Source organism: Garra rufa, chromosome 11, assembly GCF_049309525.1.
Source record: "Garra rufa chromosome 11, GarRuf1.0, whole genome shotgun sequence".
Lineage (NCBI taxonomy): Eukaryota > Metazoa > Chordata > Actinopteri > Cypriniformes > Cyprinidae > Garra > Garra rufa.
Window position 1 is genome coordinate 34709331 of NC_133371.1, and position 19328 is coordinate 34728658.

Below are 19328 nucleotides of genomic sequence, written 5' to 3' on the forward strand. Positions count from 1 at the left end.
ATAAGCCTGTTTTCACTAAAGCTTCAGTTTTCCGTCAAAATAAAAGCTTAAAAGTCCAGTATGAATAGCTGACAGCTACTGGTTTAAAAGGGTAACGCACTGCAGTCCAAATTCTAAATATATCTTTCAAGTGTAGAAATTATGAAAGAAATATTGTAGTTTCCCTACTGTAGTGTAAAGTAAAAATAATATGCCTATGATATATATTTTTTTCATTTATTTTACAGTGCAATTGTTTACAATACATTCCTACTGTCACCGGAATAACAATAATATAAAATTGGTTTTATAATTATTATGTTCTAATTTGTTTGGCCTCTTAAAACACCAGTGGGAATGTAATTTAGACTAAGACAGTATACCACAAATAATAAGAGTTTTCTTGACTTAAGTTTTCTTAAAAACATGGGTTGGAGCTCTTAATTTTTAACCCTCAAAGTGCATTAGATAGAATAATTTAACTTTAAAATGTACAAAACTTTCATTTTTCCCCAAGTATTATTTTTTTTTAAAATATCGCAATAAATATTGGATCGTAGACTTCATATTATCGTATTGTGAGATTTTGATATAATTACATCCCTAGTAGTCCCTCATCATAAATGCAGGAGTACTGTTGCCATAGCTTCATGAACATTTTCTTCATTGTAAAATTCGGCATGTTTGAAAGCATGTAATAAGGCGCTTCTGTGCTCCTACTGGCCAGTGTCACAGATGTGACAGAACTCATTGTGGACGACAGTATTTCATTTTTTTACTTAGTAGTCTTTCTGTGTTGACGTTGTGCAGACATGGCATTGGTTGTCACGCATTATGACATTATGATTGAATCTTGCACCTTGATGACCATTGTCGTTTACAAATCCTCTGGGTCGAGCAGATTGTGCCAAAATCAGGCTAAAATCTTGTAGTCTGAACCGGTTCTGTTTCTGGTTCAAATTGTAAGGCTGGACAAAAAATTGCAAGTCATCCTCTTTGCCAAAATCTTCAGACATGTTTACGAACTTTTATGGAGCGTGTGTCTTCTTCTGCTTGTAAACAAAGCGCAGTGCATCTGAGTTCCAAACTCACTTCGAAGCCTGATACGGAAGAGAACTAATTGTTGAATAAAGTTGTTACTTTTGTTTTCTTTGCGCATGAAAAGTACTCTCATAGCTTCATAACATTACCGTTGAACCACTGATGTCACATGGACATTTTCAATGTCCTTACTATCTTTCTGAGCCTTGAATGTGTCAGTTGCATTGCTGTCTATACAGGGAAAGCTCTTGGACTTAATAAAAAAATACCTTAATTTGTGTTCTGGAGATGAACAAAGGTCTTACGGGTTTGGAACAACATGAGAGTGAGTAACTTCCCTAAGTCTAAATAAAGCCGCTATGAACACATGAACCTGTTTCCCAGAATATTAACTAAATTTCATGTATATAATTTAAGAATAGACTTCAATTATGCATACAGTATTTGCAATACAGCAGTTAATCTACGACGTTTAATTTGTCATTTTGGTTTCAGCACTCAAGACTTGAGTTGAGTCACATGGTTGCTCTCATGGTTGAACCGCAAATATTGCAAACCTAAGGAACTTCGATAGTTTATGTGCTTCAAAATCTTTGCTGTTCTTTACAGTTCTTGCAGGAACTTATGGGATCCAATGTTCCTCAGAGAACTGTCCTTTTAGATAGGATGTCTAGAGGTTCTCGAGAAGGTGGACATCTGACGAACTTGGTGCTTCAAGTTTCTTTTTGTAACACGGAATGTAATAAGACCAAAAACCCAACAAACGCAAACATGATCAGCACCCCCTGAATTCCACAAAACGTGATCCAAGTCCCACGAAGGCCATAGAGATTCCCAGCTTTCCAAAATTACTGACTCACTGCCCTCAGTCCTGTTTCATCAAATTCTTGATGTTCCATTTCTGGCCAGTGCAGGAACGCAAGATCAGAGCATAGCCGAAGTAGACATTAGCCTTCACTATCTCGAGACAGCGTCCTGTAGCTTGGTTGATGATTGCTTCATTCTTCAGGGAACAAAAATAAAAAGAATCATTTTACTGATCAAAGGCAAAAGGACAATTGCTCTATATAAAACATGACCCATTCACCTGTGCGAAGTGCCAAGACTTCTGGCGTACGCTAGAGACTTTCTCGCAATTCAGGAGCTGTGGGTAGCTGCTGATTTTATCGTCCACCACACACCGAGTATCCTCGCCAGTGCTTCCCAGAGGGCCCAGGAAAAGATAACCCTCCTTAGTGTAGCGACCCAGCTACAAAATAGACCACAGAGGGGATAATGTGAATTTATTTAATTCAGTGATTTGGTAACTAGGTCACCGAGTCATTCAGGGGCATTTTGGCACCCTACGCTGATGATGTTTGCCAGATCGTTTTTGGCAGTTCCGTAATGACTATTAATTTATTATAATTATTAGCTGGGTCAAGCTCCATGCATATGCAAACTAGTCAAGACTAGATCTAGAAGTTACGGTCTCCAGATTGAATTCCAAAACTATCAAATAAAATGTCTTTCTTATTTCTCAAAATCTTGACATTTTATTGCATAGTTGGCACTGACGAACAGAATGCGGAGAACTGTGTCATGAAGAGACTCCCTATAGATGTAACCTATTTCCTGTGTGCGGAGTGAGTAGAGGTTTTGTGGAGGTCAGGTCTGTAGAGATGTGTAGCTGTGAGGAGTTGTGGCTCTACCTGAGGGCCCCAGCCATGGCAGGGGTGCAGAGTTGCTGTGTGGTTTTCCTTTATGCCCTGGTCCAAACACAGATGGGTCACATTGGTATTGCGAATCTGGAACACATTAAAAAGACTTCAGCAGCTGATAGTTTTGGCCTGCTTTTTGTTAGTTAAAAAGTTATCCTCTTATTACGAAACCTGTTATATTATCAGACCTAAATAACGATGCAGTGCCTCCCTAAAGTGATGGTTTGCATAAAAATTTTAATTCTGTCATCATTTATTCACTCTCATATTACATCCCTTACTTTGAATATCCTTGACAGATTGATTGTGTTCCTCTTTAGTTTTTGCTTTGAATAGAAGCATCTGCTAAATGCATGCAGTGAGGGAAAAAATTATATGATCCCCTGCTGATTTTGTATGTTTGCCCACTGACAAAGAAATTATCAGTCTATAATTTTAATTTAATGAGTAAAATAAGCATTTGATCCCCTATCAATAAGCAAGATTTCTGGTGCCCAGGTGTCTTTTAAAAAGGTATCAAGCTGAGATTAGGAGCACTCTCTTAAAGGGAGTGCTCCTAATCTCAGTTTGTTACCTTTACAACACCTACGACACCTGTCCACAGAAGCAATCAATCAATCAGATTCCAAACTCTCCACCATGGCCAAGACCAAAGAGCTGTCCAAGGATGTCAGGGACAAGATTGTAGACCTACACAAGGCTGGAATGGACTACAAGACCATCGCCAAGCATCTTGGTGAGAAGGAGACAACAGTTGGTGCGAATATTCGCAATGGAAGAAACACAAAATAACTGTCGATCTCCATGCAAGATCTCACCTTGTGGAGTTTTAATGATCATGAGAACAATGAGAATTCAGCCCAGGACTACACAGGAGGATCTTGTCAATTATCTTAAGGCAGCTGGGACCATAGTCACCAAGGAAACAATTGGTAAAAGGTCCCCCTGCTCAAGAAAGCACATGTACAGGCCCGTCTGAAGTTTGCCAATGAACATCTGAATGATTCAGAGGAGAACTGGGTGGAAGTGTTGTGGTCAGATGAGACCAAAATCAAGCTCTTTGGCATCAACTCAACTCGGCATGTTTTGAAGAGGAGGAATGCCGCCTAGACAACAAGAACACCATCCCCATCGTCAAACATGGAGGTGAAAACATTATGCACCGCATCAAAGGGGCGATGGACGGGACCATGGACCGTCAAATCTTGGGTGAGAACCTCCTTCTCTCAGCCAGGGCATTGAAAATGGGTCGTGGATGGGTATTCCAACAAGACAATGACCTAAAACACATGGCCAAGCAACAAAGGAGTGGCTCAAGAAGAAGCACATTAAGGTCCTGGAGTGGCCTAGCAAGTCTCCAGACCTTAATCCCATAGAAAATCTGTGGAGAGAGCTGAAGGTTCGAGTTGCCAAACATCAGCCTCGAAACCGTAATGACTCTGAGAGGATCTGCAAAGAGTGGGACAAAATCCCTCCTTAGATGTGTACAAACCTGTCGGCCTACTACAAGAAACGTCTGACCTCTGTGATTGCCAACAGAGGTTTTGCCACCAAGTACTAAGTCATGTTCACTTCTACCTTTGTCACTCATTAAAACGCAAATTAATTGATGACTTTTTTGAAATGTGTTTTTCTGGATCATTTCTTTGTCAGTGGGCAAATATCCAAAATCAGTGGGGTTCAACTTTTTCCCTCACTGTAAATGTTTCTTCTGTAAAACACAAAAGATGTCATTTTGAAGAACGTTTACAACATTTTCAATACAGTGGAAGTGAATGGTAAAAAACTGGTGCTGTTAAACTCTAAAAATGACAAAAAGACATCATAACTGTGTGACGAAAGTGGTTCATATGACTTCTAAAGCCATATGATAGCTTCGTGTGAGGAACAGACTGAAATATAATATATATACTTTTGACATCATTGACTCACAGTAGTCACTAGAATGAAATCATTGCATGACTTGACAATATTTTTGAATATACACATTCAAAACCTGATAGCTGCAGTAAGATGATCTGGGAAGGTTTTAGGCAAATAATGATGAAATTTGTTTGAGTCCTCACACTATACTATCACTTGTTTCAGAAGACTTAGAATATAGTATATTCATAAATCTTACTGACCACTTATGTGACACTTTTATGGTGATTTTTGGGCCTTGACAGCCCTAGTCCCTATTCACTTTCCAACCTGATCTAATGATGAAAACATACCATACATTTTTTTTACATCAAGATGCAAAATACGTACTGCCATGTATGTTTCGTGGCATATTCGATGTGAAAATAAAAAAAATGTACTTAAAAAAAGTCCATTGCCTTGTTAGTTTGTTTGTGATGTAGTGATGTATGAAGCACAGATCAGCAAAGAGCACTCACCTCTCCATAAAAGAGAGTGTTGTTGTATCTCCTCATCTCTGGATAGATATTATCGAGGTACCACTCAAAGTTTTTGCACTGGAGTCTTTTCCTGAGCGCTAGTCTCTGGGATATGTCTCCATATTCAATGCCATGGTTCTGTATAGACAAAGAAAGTGAATGTACTAAGTAGTATACTAATTGTTATCACAAATATGTCAAATGCACACCTTCATTGGGAGATTCCATGCCAAATAGACATTAGATTTGTATTGGTCCATCCAGACTTCCGCCACTCGAAGTGAATTGCGTCTAGTGTGAAAGGCAATGTTACTGTTGTAGGGCTTTTTTGTTCTCGCAATATGGGCCACTCTGGAACAAGGCAGTACCTCCATGCTTCCCCCACACAGCCAAACCTGGGATTTGAAAATACACATACACCTATCAAACTTCAGTTCTGGCATAATTTTAGAAGAAAACAGCTCAAATACATTTCAAATGAAGGCTGTGTGCATTGAGCGTAGGGAGGCTAAGTTACCAATGCTCTACTTTAGCGCAGGGATGTGGGTGGCATACTAACCCTGATTCCCAGCTCTATATTTTCGCCTCCATACACGTCCATCCCCGCGTCCAGTAGGCCCAACTCCCCAAAGTATTCCCGGTTTACCACAAAAGAGCAGCCTATCATTGCAGGCGTCCTAAAAATACAGATTTTACACTTTGTATTTTCAATACAATTTCTTCTCTGAGATACTGAATGATGAAGTAATGAATGTCAATATTAAAAACTTAAGTATAAACAATTGAAAATAATATAATACATTGAAAGCAGTGGCAGTGTATTATTCTGAGTACTGTTTACACTATATTAAGAACACTTTGCATTAAGCAACATTTCATACATTTAAATTTGAGTGTTTTACCAGGTTTTTCATTTTTTTTTTATAACCGGGCCATTCTACAGAATGGGTCAGAGTTGGAAACATCCTGTGTTTTGTTTTTTTTTCACAGAATTTGTATGTATGCAAATCGTAATGCAAATATCCAAGGTACACATTTCTAGTATTTGTGCAGTTAATTCTCATATTGTATTTTCAGAAAGTTCTGGAATATGTGTCCTCTCCCCAAATTTGTCACTACTGAAATTAATAAGAAGCACTATATTGACATATTAAGATTCTACTCACATTTTCCTTGTAAATATATATTTTTGCTATTTTACTAAAAAAAATTATAGGTAAATCAATAACAATTTTAGCAATATTTTAAGCGTACTTTATGAGATTTGTTGTATTTTGAATCCAAAAGAGATACCCTAAGAATAAAACACCCGTTCCAAAGAAGCAACCTGTGTCTGTGTTGTCGTAAGGAGAGCCACACTAAAACACTACTAACCCTGCTAAAAAACAGCTGGTCAACCAGGCTGGTTTTAGCTGGTCATAGCTGGTCAGCAGGTTGGTTTTAGAGGGGTTTTGGCCACTTTCCCAGCCTGGCCAGGCTGGTCTTAGCTGGTTAGGCTGGAACCACCAGCTGAAACCAGCCTGCTCAGGCTGGGAGACCAGCTAAAACCAGCTAAGACCAGCCAACCAGCCTAGGCTGGTTTTAGCTGTTTTTTTCAGCAGGGTAAAACATACTAAAATACAGTCCTGTGAATTTGGACAATGACCCAAGGTGGCCTGCTTTATTCGGATGGCATGATGTCGCATGTATTAGAGATTTTCAGTGGATCTATGAGAGGAGGATTTCACAGCTCATACTGCCATAAGAACATCACAGACCTTTTGAAACAAGCTGAACAGTACAAAACCTTTGTAATAACTGATAATCATCTAAAGCAGTGGTTCTTACAGGGATAGTTCACCCAAAATGAAAATTCTGTCATTAATTACTCACCTTCATGTGGTTCCAAACCTGTAAGACCTTTGTTCATCTTCAGAACACAAATTAAGATTTCTGATGAAATCTAAGAGCTTTCTGACCCTGCATAGACAGCAACGCAACTGGCCCAGGCCAACTTCCCAGGCCCAGAAAGGTGGTAAGGACATTGTTAAAATAGTCCATGTGATATCAGTGGTTCAACCGTACTTTTATGAAGCTACGAGAATGTGTGTGTGCAAAGAAAACAAAAATAACCACTTCATTCAACAATTCTTCTCTTTTGTGAGAAGCCACCATTCACACGAGTACCACAACACATGCTATTTTAACAATGTCCTTACTACTTATCTGGGCCTTGAACGTGACAGTTGCATTGCTGTCTATGCAGGGTCAGAAAGCTCTCGGATTTAATTAAAAATATCTTCATTTGTGCTCCAAAGATGAACAAAGGTATTACATGTTTGGAACAACATGAGGGTGAACTATCCCTTTAACCTTGTTCATGGTGGATGCCCACAACTGCGAATTTTGAATGTATCCTTTGTTACTGTTTAACAGGTTTAATGAGGAAAAGAAATTAACTTGAGTAAACTGATGGAGAAATATAGAAGTATTGCTTTAAAGATGTTGATTATATATATAGAATTAATATATTATGCATTTATTTCACAATTTCTATATATATTCATAAATATTCAAGTAGTTTGAGATTGTAGGGAGACTGACAAGATTATGTCATTTGCAGTGTTTCATGGGAGTGAGTGGCAGGGTTGCCAGCTTTTCACAACAAAACCTGCCCAATTGCTACTCAAAACTAGTAGTGTTCGGTAGTGACGTTCCTTAAAGTTACACACACATTTTCAGACTTTTTATCTCAAAATGATTGGACCTATCTACCCACTATGTAGCTATTAGAGAGAGGGACACAAACATTTCCTGATTATAAATGTAGAAGTGTAGTTAAAATCAGTTTCAGCCAATGGACTTAGTTTTGGGAGTGACATGAAATTGCAGGAACTTATTATAAGTTGAAATTTAGGGCTTAGGGTTCGGGACAGCCCCAGTTGAGGTCCCAATTGAAAGGAACCACTAAATGATGATTTTATATATATTAAGCTTACTGATATTTTAAATATTATTGTGGGTTTCAATAGATAAAAGAACCATCTTAGTAAATGTAGTTTGCACCAGTTCTGTAGAATGGCCCAAACGTGGGTTATGAAATAGTGAAGTGCTAAACAGAAGTGCCAATGTGAAACAATGCTGTGCTAGAATATTACGGCGAGTTGTTTAACAACAGAAAAACAATCGGAAACCAAACAATGCCAACGTCATTAAATATTAAAGATACTTTGCAGAGTCAAATAAACATTCAATGCACATTTAGTTTGAGCCTTTAAGTAAAACACTTCTCCTGTATATACCTGTAGTATGTGTACAATACTCCTGTATATTTGGTTAGGTTGCGGTCTGTTTGTGTGCTGTGCTTGTCCAATCAATGTTATTAACCTTGTGAATATTTGTGTGCATACTGCGTAAATACACAAATATTTGTGGATAATGTTAAAGTTCACATGTAGGGTGTGAGATCTTGGCTACTCTTGACTAATTACTAACCCAATGTGCATTCAGAATAAATGATGCACTGAAATGTCCAGTAGGATCCTACCTGATTGGTGCAGAAGTGTCTCCATCATCCCACCACTGTTTTGGTGGGCTGATATACATACACCACAGCTCCCAGTTATATCCATGGCCTGAGTTCTCATAGCGTTCCAACTCGAACGTCTCTTCTTTAATGTTATCTATGGAGGGCAGTATGATCCTCTTGTGGTTCTCCTTGATTCTAGACAGAACTGGTTCAGCCCTGACAAGGGGATGTAGAGGTTAGATCATTATAAGCAAAGCTGTATTGCACAGTGCTAATAACACTTTTTCGACTCTGCTGTGCTGTGGGGCTAAATCTAATCCTGGCTTGAGAATATGTTGGCTGGTTTCTCACCTCACAACAGCCAATTAATTGGACCTACAAAGGAAACATGAACTGGAACTCCGTTTACACATGGTATTCTTATCTGTTTAGTTTGGACATGAGAACACAACACTAAATACAGCTGTAAACAGGGTCCACTATGAGAGGGTTGCTTGCGTTCATGCGGTCAAATCGTCACCTTAGAATTATAAGGTTCTATCTGACATTTTCGTCAAAATTGAGATATTCACATATTCTTATTCGGTGACAACATATTTACATTATTTGATGTTATTTAGTAAGCTGTGTACATTTTGGGCCTTTTTTTAAACAAAAATGGTTCTATCTACAGTAGTCAATGGAATGCAAAACTTTGAAGCTCAATATCTCAAAAGTGCTCAGAATGCAGATAGAACCTTATAATTCTAGGTGACGAAATGCATTCGTACAGCCACAAAAAATTTGCCTTGGGCTTGTTTTTAAAAGCACTCCAAAAAAGTTGGAAGGTTGGAATCGAAGTCTGTAGGTAGGCAGATCTTCAGGAACAGGATTGGGAACCCCTGATGTGGTCTTCAAGTAGTCACTGAAGACCAGTGTTGCCAATTTAGCGACCTTGTCGTTAAGAGTTACTTTTTTCCAAAAAAGCATCTAGTGACATCTTGGACAAAGCTTTAGTTTCTGAAACTCGCTAGTACTGCCACACAAGGTCTTGCTTTCCCAGTGCGCACACACCTCTTTCTCTTTCAGTTAAAATAGATATTTTGTTGCTTCTAACTCTAAGTTTACATGCAAATATAGCCAAAATCATACCACAGCCATTGTCTTTATCCTATGTGTGTTTGATTTCATCAGATAACAGCTAAATTCTAGATTGATTTTTATAAAAGGCAAGATTTTTGTGCAGATTACCATTTTGGAAGGGAGAACTAGTTAGTCTTAATTAATACACTCTAAAAAATGCTGGGTTATTTTTTTTAACCCAAATGCTGGGTTCCAGGTGCTAGGTAGTTTTTTGTCACTAAGCTGCTGGGTTATTTTTATTGGGTTACTAAATATTGCATGTTTTTTTTTTTTTTACCCAACCGCTGGGTTGAGCCTGTCTCTGATTAAACAACCCAGCTGCTGAGTTACAGTCAGCGCTTGGGCTTTTTGCTTCCTCTACGTTACAAGAAAGAGTAGTTCACAGTGTCGCCAATTTGGTGCACTTCTTCAGCAAAATAAAGGTTTTTATACATTTTATTTCATTTATAAAATCTTTACTGCGCTGTAAATTTCATTATTTTATGCAACACAATATACAAGGACGAGATGTCAGTCAGCTGCGTCAACACGATGGAAACACTTATTGCCTTGCATTACAAATTGATTTTTATTTGTTATAATACTTAAAGGTGCCATAGAATGGAAAACTGTATTAACCTTGGCATAGTTGAATAATAACAGTTCTGTACATGGACATGACATACCATGAGTCTCAAACACCATAGTTTCCTCCTTCTTATATAAATCTAGTTTTTGCAAAAGACCTAGGTTATTGGGAAAAAAACAAAGCGAGGACAATAGCGAAAATGGCAGATCACGGGAATAAATGTTATGTTCCAGGTTGTGCAGGAGATGTTAAGTGCAGGGATGGTTGGTGTCTGTACTCACAAAGGCACGGAAAACAAATGACTCGTCCACTAAAGGGACACGGTTAGTTTCTTGTTAGCGCTTGCCTGTTACATTGCAGTACATAAGATTTCACTTACCACATAAACAGAGTAAGGAGAGATGACTGCGCGGACAATGGCGAATGATTTGCAGATCCTGATCACTGCTGACAGCATCTAAACTTGTCAAATGTGCTACGTACTGCGGCTGTAGTGTAACGCTACAGTGAAAAATTATTACAGCGAACGGTTGAATAAAAAATATTAAAAAATGAGTTATAAAATGCTACTTTTAAATGTTCTAGGTTTTTTTTCTAAAATGCTTGTTAAATCAGTTTAAATGTATGTAATATTGTAAACTATGTTGTATTCATCCAAATAAATATTATTTGTCTTATATTTTTGTCCATGGGTGTTCTTAAATGTTCATCTTTTGATTCTTGCTGTTGCCCTTTATAATTCTGTGTGTGATTTTTAATTTCCAGTCCATTTTAAGTCAGCAATATAATCAATATTTAACTTAAATAAAACAAGACAGCATGTTGGGTAAAAACATTTAACCCAACCAGCTGAGTCAAAATACCCAGCATGTGTTCTGTCCAGTCTTTACACTGTGCTGGGTTGCCAAATAACCCAAGTTGGGTTGTTTTTAACCCAGCATTTTTTTAGAGTGTAGACCGCATTTCAGTTGCTAATTCATATTCATCCAGTTTTCTGACAACAGAAACACAAATATATATCAATGAAAACAGTTTTTTTGAGAATTTGTCTGCATGAAAATAAAGTATGCGACCACAGAGAAGCAATCAAATGTAAAAGGCGCAATGAATATGGCGCAATAAATATGATAAGTCATTTAGCGTCTTTTTAAAGTGGACTTTACCTACTTTCCATTGAAAAAAGTTGGCAAGAGTGCAGAAGACATTTAAAGTGCATGTTAAGACCAGGGCAAATCGCCCCCCATACCCTTAAAAGATATTATAGTTCACCCATAAATTAAAATTCTGTCATTAATTACTCACTCTCATATTGTTCCAAACCCGACCTTTGTTCCTTTCGGAATACCAATTAAGGTATTTTTGATTAAATCTGAGAGCTTACTGACCCTACATAAACAGCAATGAAACTAAAATGTTCAAGGCCCAGAAAGGTAGTAAGGACATTGTTAAAATATTCCACGTGACATCAGTGGTTCAACCGTAATTTTATGAAGCTATGAGAATACCTTTTGTGTGCAAAAAAAACAAAAAAAAACAATGACTTTATTCAACAATTTCTTCTCTTCTGTATCAGTGGATGACGTATGATGTAGAAACCGGATGCACTACTTTGTTTTCAAAGAGAATGCACATGCATTCATTGTAATAGTGAATGTGTGTCGGCTGACACTGAAGAAAAGAAATTGTTAAATCAAATTATTTTTGTTTTCTTTGCACACTAAACACTATTCTCCTAGCTTCATAACATTACAGTTGAACCACTGATGTCACATGGACTATTTTATCCATGCCCTTACTACCTTTCTGGGTCGTGAACATTTTGGTTGTGTTGCTGTATATGCAGGGTTTCATCAAAAATATCTTATCATATCAAAAATGAACAAAGGTCTCAAGGGTTTGGAACGACATGAGGGTGAGTAAATAATGACAGAATTTTTCTTTTTGGGTAATACTAGTCTTAGTTGTTCTCAAATCTGTTTTAGAGAAGTTTGAATCAGCTAGACCATCCTGGCAGGCTAAGAGACCATCTTAAACCAGCTAAAACCAGTTTAAGACCAGTAAACCATATTATGCAGGTTAGGTTTTTGATTTTTTTCAAATATGTGAAAAAAAAGTTTTTGATTTCATTAGTAAGTATATTTAAGAGAACCCCTGATTTTCTATGTCTTTCTTATTTTAACTTTATAAACACACTTTACCACTGCTGCCCTCCAAAGGCAAAGCGCAGTAACTACACATTTGGTCAAAATTGAGTTAAGGCTTAAAATGGACTTTGTGACAACTGTTTTGTCTTGTGGCAAAGTCTCCTGGTTCAATTTTGTCCCAGAGAAACGAGAGTGTTTCAGAGAAACAAGAGTGTCAACATGTTTGACTAGCTGGCGTAAAAACTTTAAAGGCATTTTTCTCAGTTTCAGTGTTGGCATAGTTACTGCACTTTGCCTTTGGAGGGCAGACTAGCGTAGTGATTATTGCACGAAATCACATATTTATAGACCCTCCACTTGAAATCCAATCACAAGAGACATATTTGAGACACTGGTTGTAAACAGCTGTCTGTCTTGGCTGAGCAGTTCAGTTTAGATCACCCAAGGCAGATGTTAATACCAGGTGTAAACAAGGCCTGAGGAGTCGAGGTGTGAGTGAAACCACCTATAAAACCAGCAGCGTAGTGTAGCAAGTGCTAGATTCTCACCATGCAGGCGTGAACTCAACATGGGCATCGAAGAAGCCAGTCACTTCCCCAGTGGCCACTTTCCAGCCCTCAATGCGAGCACGGATGAGGCCCTCTCTCTTCTGATTGCGCACTATTTTGACAAGGCCCGGGTAGCGCTTGTTGACATACTCCTCCAGTGGCCCTTTCAGTTGTACTGTCATGCACAAACACACACACACATAAACGGTAAAGAGGGAGAAATCACGTTTCATGGTGCATGAGTGCTTGTCGCTGTGTTTAAACCAGACCAGAGGGAATGTGTCTCCTACGCCAAAACTCTTCCGTGCCTTTGATCTGTGCTACGGGGATCCACACCATCCCCCTGGAAAACACGTTCTTGGAAAGTGTTTCCTATCCCCACGTTAAACACTGTCATCTGCATTCCGGGTGACAAACCGTGAATCACTGACATTATGAGGACACAAATGGGTGTGCTGCTTGCCTGCCCCCTCATTTCAGCAAATGCAGGCTTTTCCCCCTGCGCTGATGGACGCTTGGCCCTCCGCCACCGGCTCATGCCAGCAATGTGATGGAAATTGAACTGTCTCTCTGGGAAGGCCTGAGCACACACTTTGATACAATAGACAAGCATGGCCATGCGCAACGTGAGCAAAGAGCGCTTGGCAAACTACTCCAGGCTATCAGTGTTGACACTCGCGCTCAAATACAACACAATGGATTAAACCCTGTCGGAATGGTTTATGGAACTAGATTTTTGCATTTTCTGTTTGCTCTGTGGTTTCCAAGGTGTTCAGAGTGGGTTTTGGTGCATTGGTATGCGGTTGCTGGGGGTTTAGGATGAGTATTTAGTGGTTTCTGGTGGTTTACTGGTCCGAGGTAAAAGAACCCACCCATCTAATGGTATGTTCAAGTCCTTTAGGAAAAATCGTATTCATGAGTTTAATGCATATGAACACCATCATGATGTTGTAATTATGAGAGGATTTTCTGGGAGTTGGGGACGTGTCAGTGAGAAAACATGAAGGATGCAATGGTACAACATCCGTATGAAGCAAACAATTTGTTGACGTGTATGATTACCAGGTTTACAATAAAACTAGCTTCTTGTTGAATGTAGAAAACACAATTGTACAATTATGTGTGTAAAACACACCTGATGCACATTCATTATTATGGAAACCCCTTTCTTGGCAGTGAATAAAAAAATAGCTTTTTTTTTTTTCACAATTAAGATTTTTTTTTTCTTAGAAATGTGTGACACAAACTCGCAATTCTGACTTTTTTTTATATTTGCGAGATATAAACTCGCAGTTATGAAAAATGAAGTCAGAATTGTGTCATATAAACTCACAATTCAGACTTTTTTTCTCAGAACTGCCATTTTATATCTCACAATTGTGACTTTATAACACGAAATTGCAAATACAATGTCAGAATTGTGAGATAAACTCGCAATTATTTTTTCCTCAAAGTTGGGTTTTATAACTCGCAATTGCGAAATAATCTCTCACAATACTGAGAAAAAAATCTGAATTGCGAGATCTCTCAATTCTTTGTAATTTTGCAACGTATATATATATATATATATATATATATATATATATATATATATATATATATATATATATATTTTTATGTTTATAACTTCCAATTGCAAGTTTAAAATCACTCAATTCTGACTTTATAACTCGCAATTGCGTTTATATCTCACAGTTCTGAAAAAAGTCAAGAATTGTGAGTTTATATCTCACAATTCTGAGAAAAAAAAGACAGAATTCCTAGATTATCTTGGACAATTCTGAGAAAAAAAAGTTAGAATTGCGAGTTCATATCTCCCATATCTATAACTCCCAATTGCGACTTTATATCTCACAATTATAGAAAAAAGTCAGAATTGCAAGTTTATTTCACAATTCTGAGAAAAAGCGTCAGAATTGAGTTTATATCTCAGAATTCTGACTTTATAACTTGCAATTGCAAGTTTATATTTCACAATTCTAAAAAAGTCAGATTTCACTGACATGCCAATAGCCAATGCATTTATATCACGCAATTCTGAGAAAAAAAAAGTCAGAATTGCCAGTTTATATCTTGCAATTCTGACCTTATTAACTCCCAATTGTGAGTTTATATCTCACAATTGTTAAAAAGTCAAAATTGCAATTTTACATCTCACAATTCTAGCTTTAAAACTCACAATTGTCACAAATGCAAAAAAAAGCCAGAATTGCTAAATTTGTATCACGCAATTCTAAGAAAAATTTTATTTTTAAAAAAGGTTGACTACACCTGACAATATGACTTCCCAACTGATGAATACAAACGTTTCAGAAGGAATTTTCATATTTTATGGTTCGCCAGGGAAAACCATTTGAATAACTACTAAATATGATTCTGTACCATGTAATTTAGAGCCAAAATTCTCTTATTTCTCACCGTCATCGCTGTTGTCATCCACCAAGATGATTTCCTTTAGGAGATGAGCTGGTGTGTGGTTGACAGCTGAATGGACTGAACGCAGGATGACAGACAACGCCTCATTGACAAAGATGAAGATGATGGAAATCTGTGGCAGGTCACGGGGATAAAAGGCCTTTTTGCATCTATAAAAACACATGGAATACATGGAAACATACAGAAGATTTTATATCTTATGTTTAAAAAAAAACAACATCCTTGAATCTTTAGTACACAGGGTATGAACCCTTTCACTTCCTAACAGAAGGAAAGCCACTTCTTGCTTTGCTTATTTGCACATCTTCACTGTAACAATTACAGAGCCTAGTGGACCTCAAATATAAAGCTTAGAACTTTGTTTACGAAACTTAGAAACAGTAAATGTCAAATCCCTCCCCTGTTTAATCTTGGTGTAAAGAAAATCTGGTTCTAGACATTCTAGCTAAACTATTGCAATGGATTACTGTGAATAAATGACCATATATGTCAAAGCACACACAATTACGCCTTACATTTGCTAGTCAGTTAACTCATTTCATAATACACCAAGAGCGAAAACTATGAGTAAAAATAATAAAGGCCAATGACACTCACTTGCTGGGTCGATAATCTGGAATAGTTCTATCCAGAGAGATTTTGTCACTCAGAAATGCATTGTAGCCATATTTCTCCCTCATGTTTTTGGCCTCTTTTTCTTCCTCTGGCATAAGTGTTGCTGGTAGACCTCCTCTACCTCGGCCTCCGAAACCTTCAATGAGTCCGAGAGACTTGGACAAACCTATTCAACACAAATGACTCAATCAAATGGCTTTCTTGTTCTGTGAAAAGGCGTTTTGTGAACACAATGATCGTGGAGTTGCTTGTGATAATAAAGAAGTTACCATTCAGTTGTCTGTACACCACATCTTCTAATGATCCCAGTCTCTTTAACAGCACATCATGAGTGATGCTGGCCTCCTGAGCAGATCCATTCAGATACGTTTGTCCTCTTGCCTCAGCAGCCGCCGCCTGTTGACCAACAACTTTGGTTGTGCGTAAATTGCACTTGCCCCAGAAAGTGATGAAGCCGGCCATCGTAAACACATTCAGCACCAGTAAGATTTTCCATCTTCTCATCACAAAGGCCATGAAAGCTTTCGATGTTCGGAATCCAGTGAATCGTATCTTCAAAACATTAAACAAATTGAACTTGTAATGTGCACTGAACTGATGGAAACCATAAGCTGTCTATTTTATTGATAGACACAGTAATAAAGACAGGAATTCTACAGGGGACTAGGAAGAGAACTTAAACCCAGGTCTACAATTAAGTATAAAAACTCCACAACTATCACAAAAAATGCTTGCTAAGATGTTAAAGAAGTTTACTTCCAGATTGAAAATGTCCTGATATTTTACTCACACCATGTCATCCAAGATATTCATGTCTATCTTTCTTTAGTTGCAAAGAAATAAAGACTTTTTGAGGAAAACATTCCAGGAATTTCTCCATAAAATGGACTTCAATGGTGGTCAATGGGTTGAAGGTCCAAAGTGTAGTTTCAGTGCAGCTTCAAAGGGCTCTACACGATCCCAGCTGAGGATTAAGGGTCTTATCTAGCGAAATGATCTGTCATTTTCTTAAAAAAAAAAAAGAAAGAAGTGTACTTTGGTTCAAAAATGGTATAGGTAGGGCGAAAAAAATTCCATTAATTTTGTCCACCAACTTCAAAATCGGCCAACACTGTTGTTTTACCTTTTTTTTTTTGTAAAGACCATTTGACTTTCTTTGCATGTTCGCTTTGTAAACACTAGATCTGTACTTCTGTCTATGTAATACGTAAGGTTGAGCTAGTGCAAGATGAGCATTTGTGGTTAAAAAGTATATAAATTTATATTTTAAATAACTTAGATAAGACCTTTATACCTCGTGGACCTTCAACCCATTGGCTCCAACTGAAGTCCACTATAGAGAAAAATCCTGAAATGTTTTTCTCAAAAACCTTGACTAAAGAAAAGACGTGAACATCTTGGATGACATGGGGTGAGTAAATAATCAGGAAATTTTCATTATGGAACTACTCCTAATTTAAATTTACATTTAAATGAAATGCACTTAGCATAATTTACAGGGTATTTAATTAATTTCTTAATATTCCCTAGAATATTTGACTATAATTGGTCAATCGCACAGTTCAGCGACGAAATAAATATAAATTAACACTGTAAAACACCGCGAAATATCTTATAAAATATGCCGGTACTACTTTCGCCTGTCTCATATTACTCCGCTACCGCTCTCTTTCTCTCTCTGATCATGCAAGCGCAAATTAGAATTATTAACGAGCTTAATTTCGACTTGTAAAGCTTAATGACTATGTTAAGTTGGCCTCGGACTACTACATATTACGTTTACAGTGAACATGAAACTTTTGATACATGAGGAGATGCTCAAGAGTTTCCAGAACCACGAACTGGTAAGTTAAGAGAGACCAAAAGATCGATGAGAGAGACTTGAGGTTAGGAAATGTTCGGAATGACTCTTCTTAGGCTGTAATAATGATAATAATATATTAATTTGTATTTTCATAGCGTAATTTGTTTTCTGCATATTTGGACTATTAGGCCTATTTCTTAAATCTTAATCAAGTTACAAAATGGTTGAACTAAATATTTCCATAACCCATGTATTTTGTCTATTTACTAAGTAGCGCAGTAAGGCTAATGTACGCTGTCACAAAATATACAAATTCAGGTTGATAATGACCGACTGATCATACATTAATCACCGTAAATTATATTTTAATGTTTCTATTGCATTCCGTTCTATTAAAATAATTTCTACCATATTTTTCTGTTAGAATGCATTTATGCCGCCTGTAAGGGACCTTTTCGTATCACCCAACAATATGTTCAAGGTAGGGAGCTCACTAGGTTTTGAGACACAACAGGCTTCTGAAAATCACACATAGCCTACATTGGATGAATCTCCAACATAACCAACTGACCAACAGAAAATGTAACTGCGACTTGAATCAGACTGTATTTTAGTGATCCCTGTCATGACTAATATATGCTAGTTTATTTAAAAACTGACAATAACCACTTACCATTTTGGATTGGTAAAATGCATCCTGCACTTGAACGTAGAGTCTTGTGCGCTTTCATCCGTATTCATATGTTCTTGTGAATAAAATCCACATGGGAAGGTCTTACATACTTCAAAGAGTCACAGCAAAGGGTCCTAAACTGCAGTCATTCATCACAAGACATCTGTCAGTCAAAGCTAAGAGAACTTCACAGACAAACACAGCTGTCCTTTGCTGGAAATAATGTCAGAAGATGTTTCGAGAAGTCAGACTTAACGTGTGTGTTTGCTCTGGATGAGCAGAAGTATGTAAGAGCCCTCCACTTCAGATACGAGACTCCGCAGACGCAACATCATCTCCAGCCGGATTCATCCACATCAAGCGCAGTGTTCATTATACACGCTATTTCATATTCTCCTGTAATATGATGATGATCGTTGATCTACGCTGATCCACGAGCATCCCGTATCTCGTGCCATCCACACTGTTTTCTGCAGTTAATGTGCCCTGTCAAATCGTTTTGTCCACATAATGCTGGATAGCGCCTCGGCTGAGACTGATGGAAAACACGGAGTGGACACAGCATGTGGAGCAGACGCGCGCCACTTAACTCTGTTCACCTACGTGGATGATACCAACCCATCATCCTACTTGCAAAGTAGATACATAATTAAATACATACTTAATAATGGCAGCGACTAGTTGCACTAAATGTGCTGTTACAAAGTGCAAATAGTGATAAATGCTAATTACACTAAAAGTGCAAACAGTGACAGACGCTGTGCAAATATTAATATGCTCTTTAATGGATTCTATTTACACTATGTAAA

The 19328-nt window shown here is 37.7% G+C and overlaps 1 protein-coding gene across 1 annotated transcript; it reads right to left on the reverse strand.

Moving 5' to 3' along the window:
• Positions 1-1876: 1876 nt before the first annotated feature.
• galnt17 (polypeptide N-acetylgalactosaminyltransferase 17) lies at positions 1877-18989 on the reverse strand. Its single transcript, XM_073850193.1, is given in 12 exon segments — positions 1877-2023; positions 2108-2269; positions 2712-2807; positions 5102-5239; positions 5311-5496; positions 5661-5778; positions 8628-8825; positions 12992-13166; positions 15410-15576; positions 16025-16208; positions 16312-16594; positions 18520-18989. Coding segments are annotated over 12 exon segments (1857 nt in total). The 5' UTR covers positions 18523-18989.
• Positions 18990-19328: the final 339 nt, after the last annotated feature.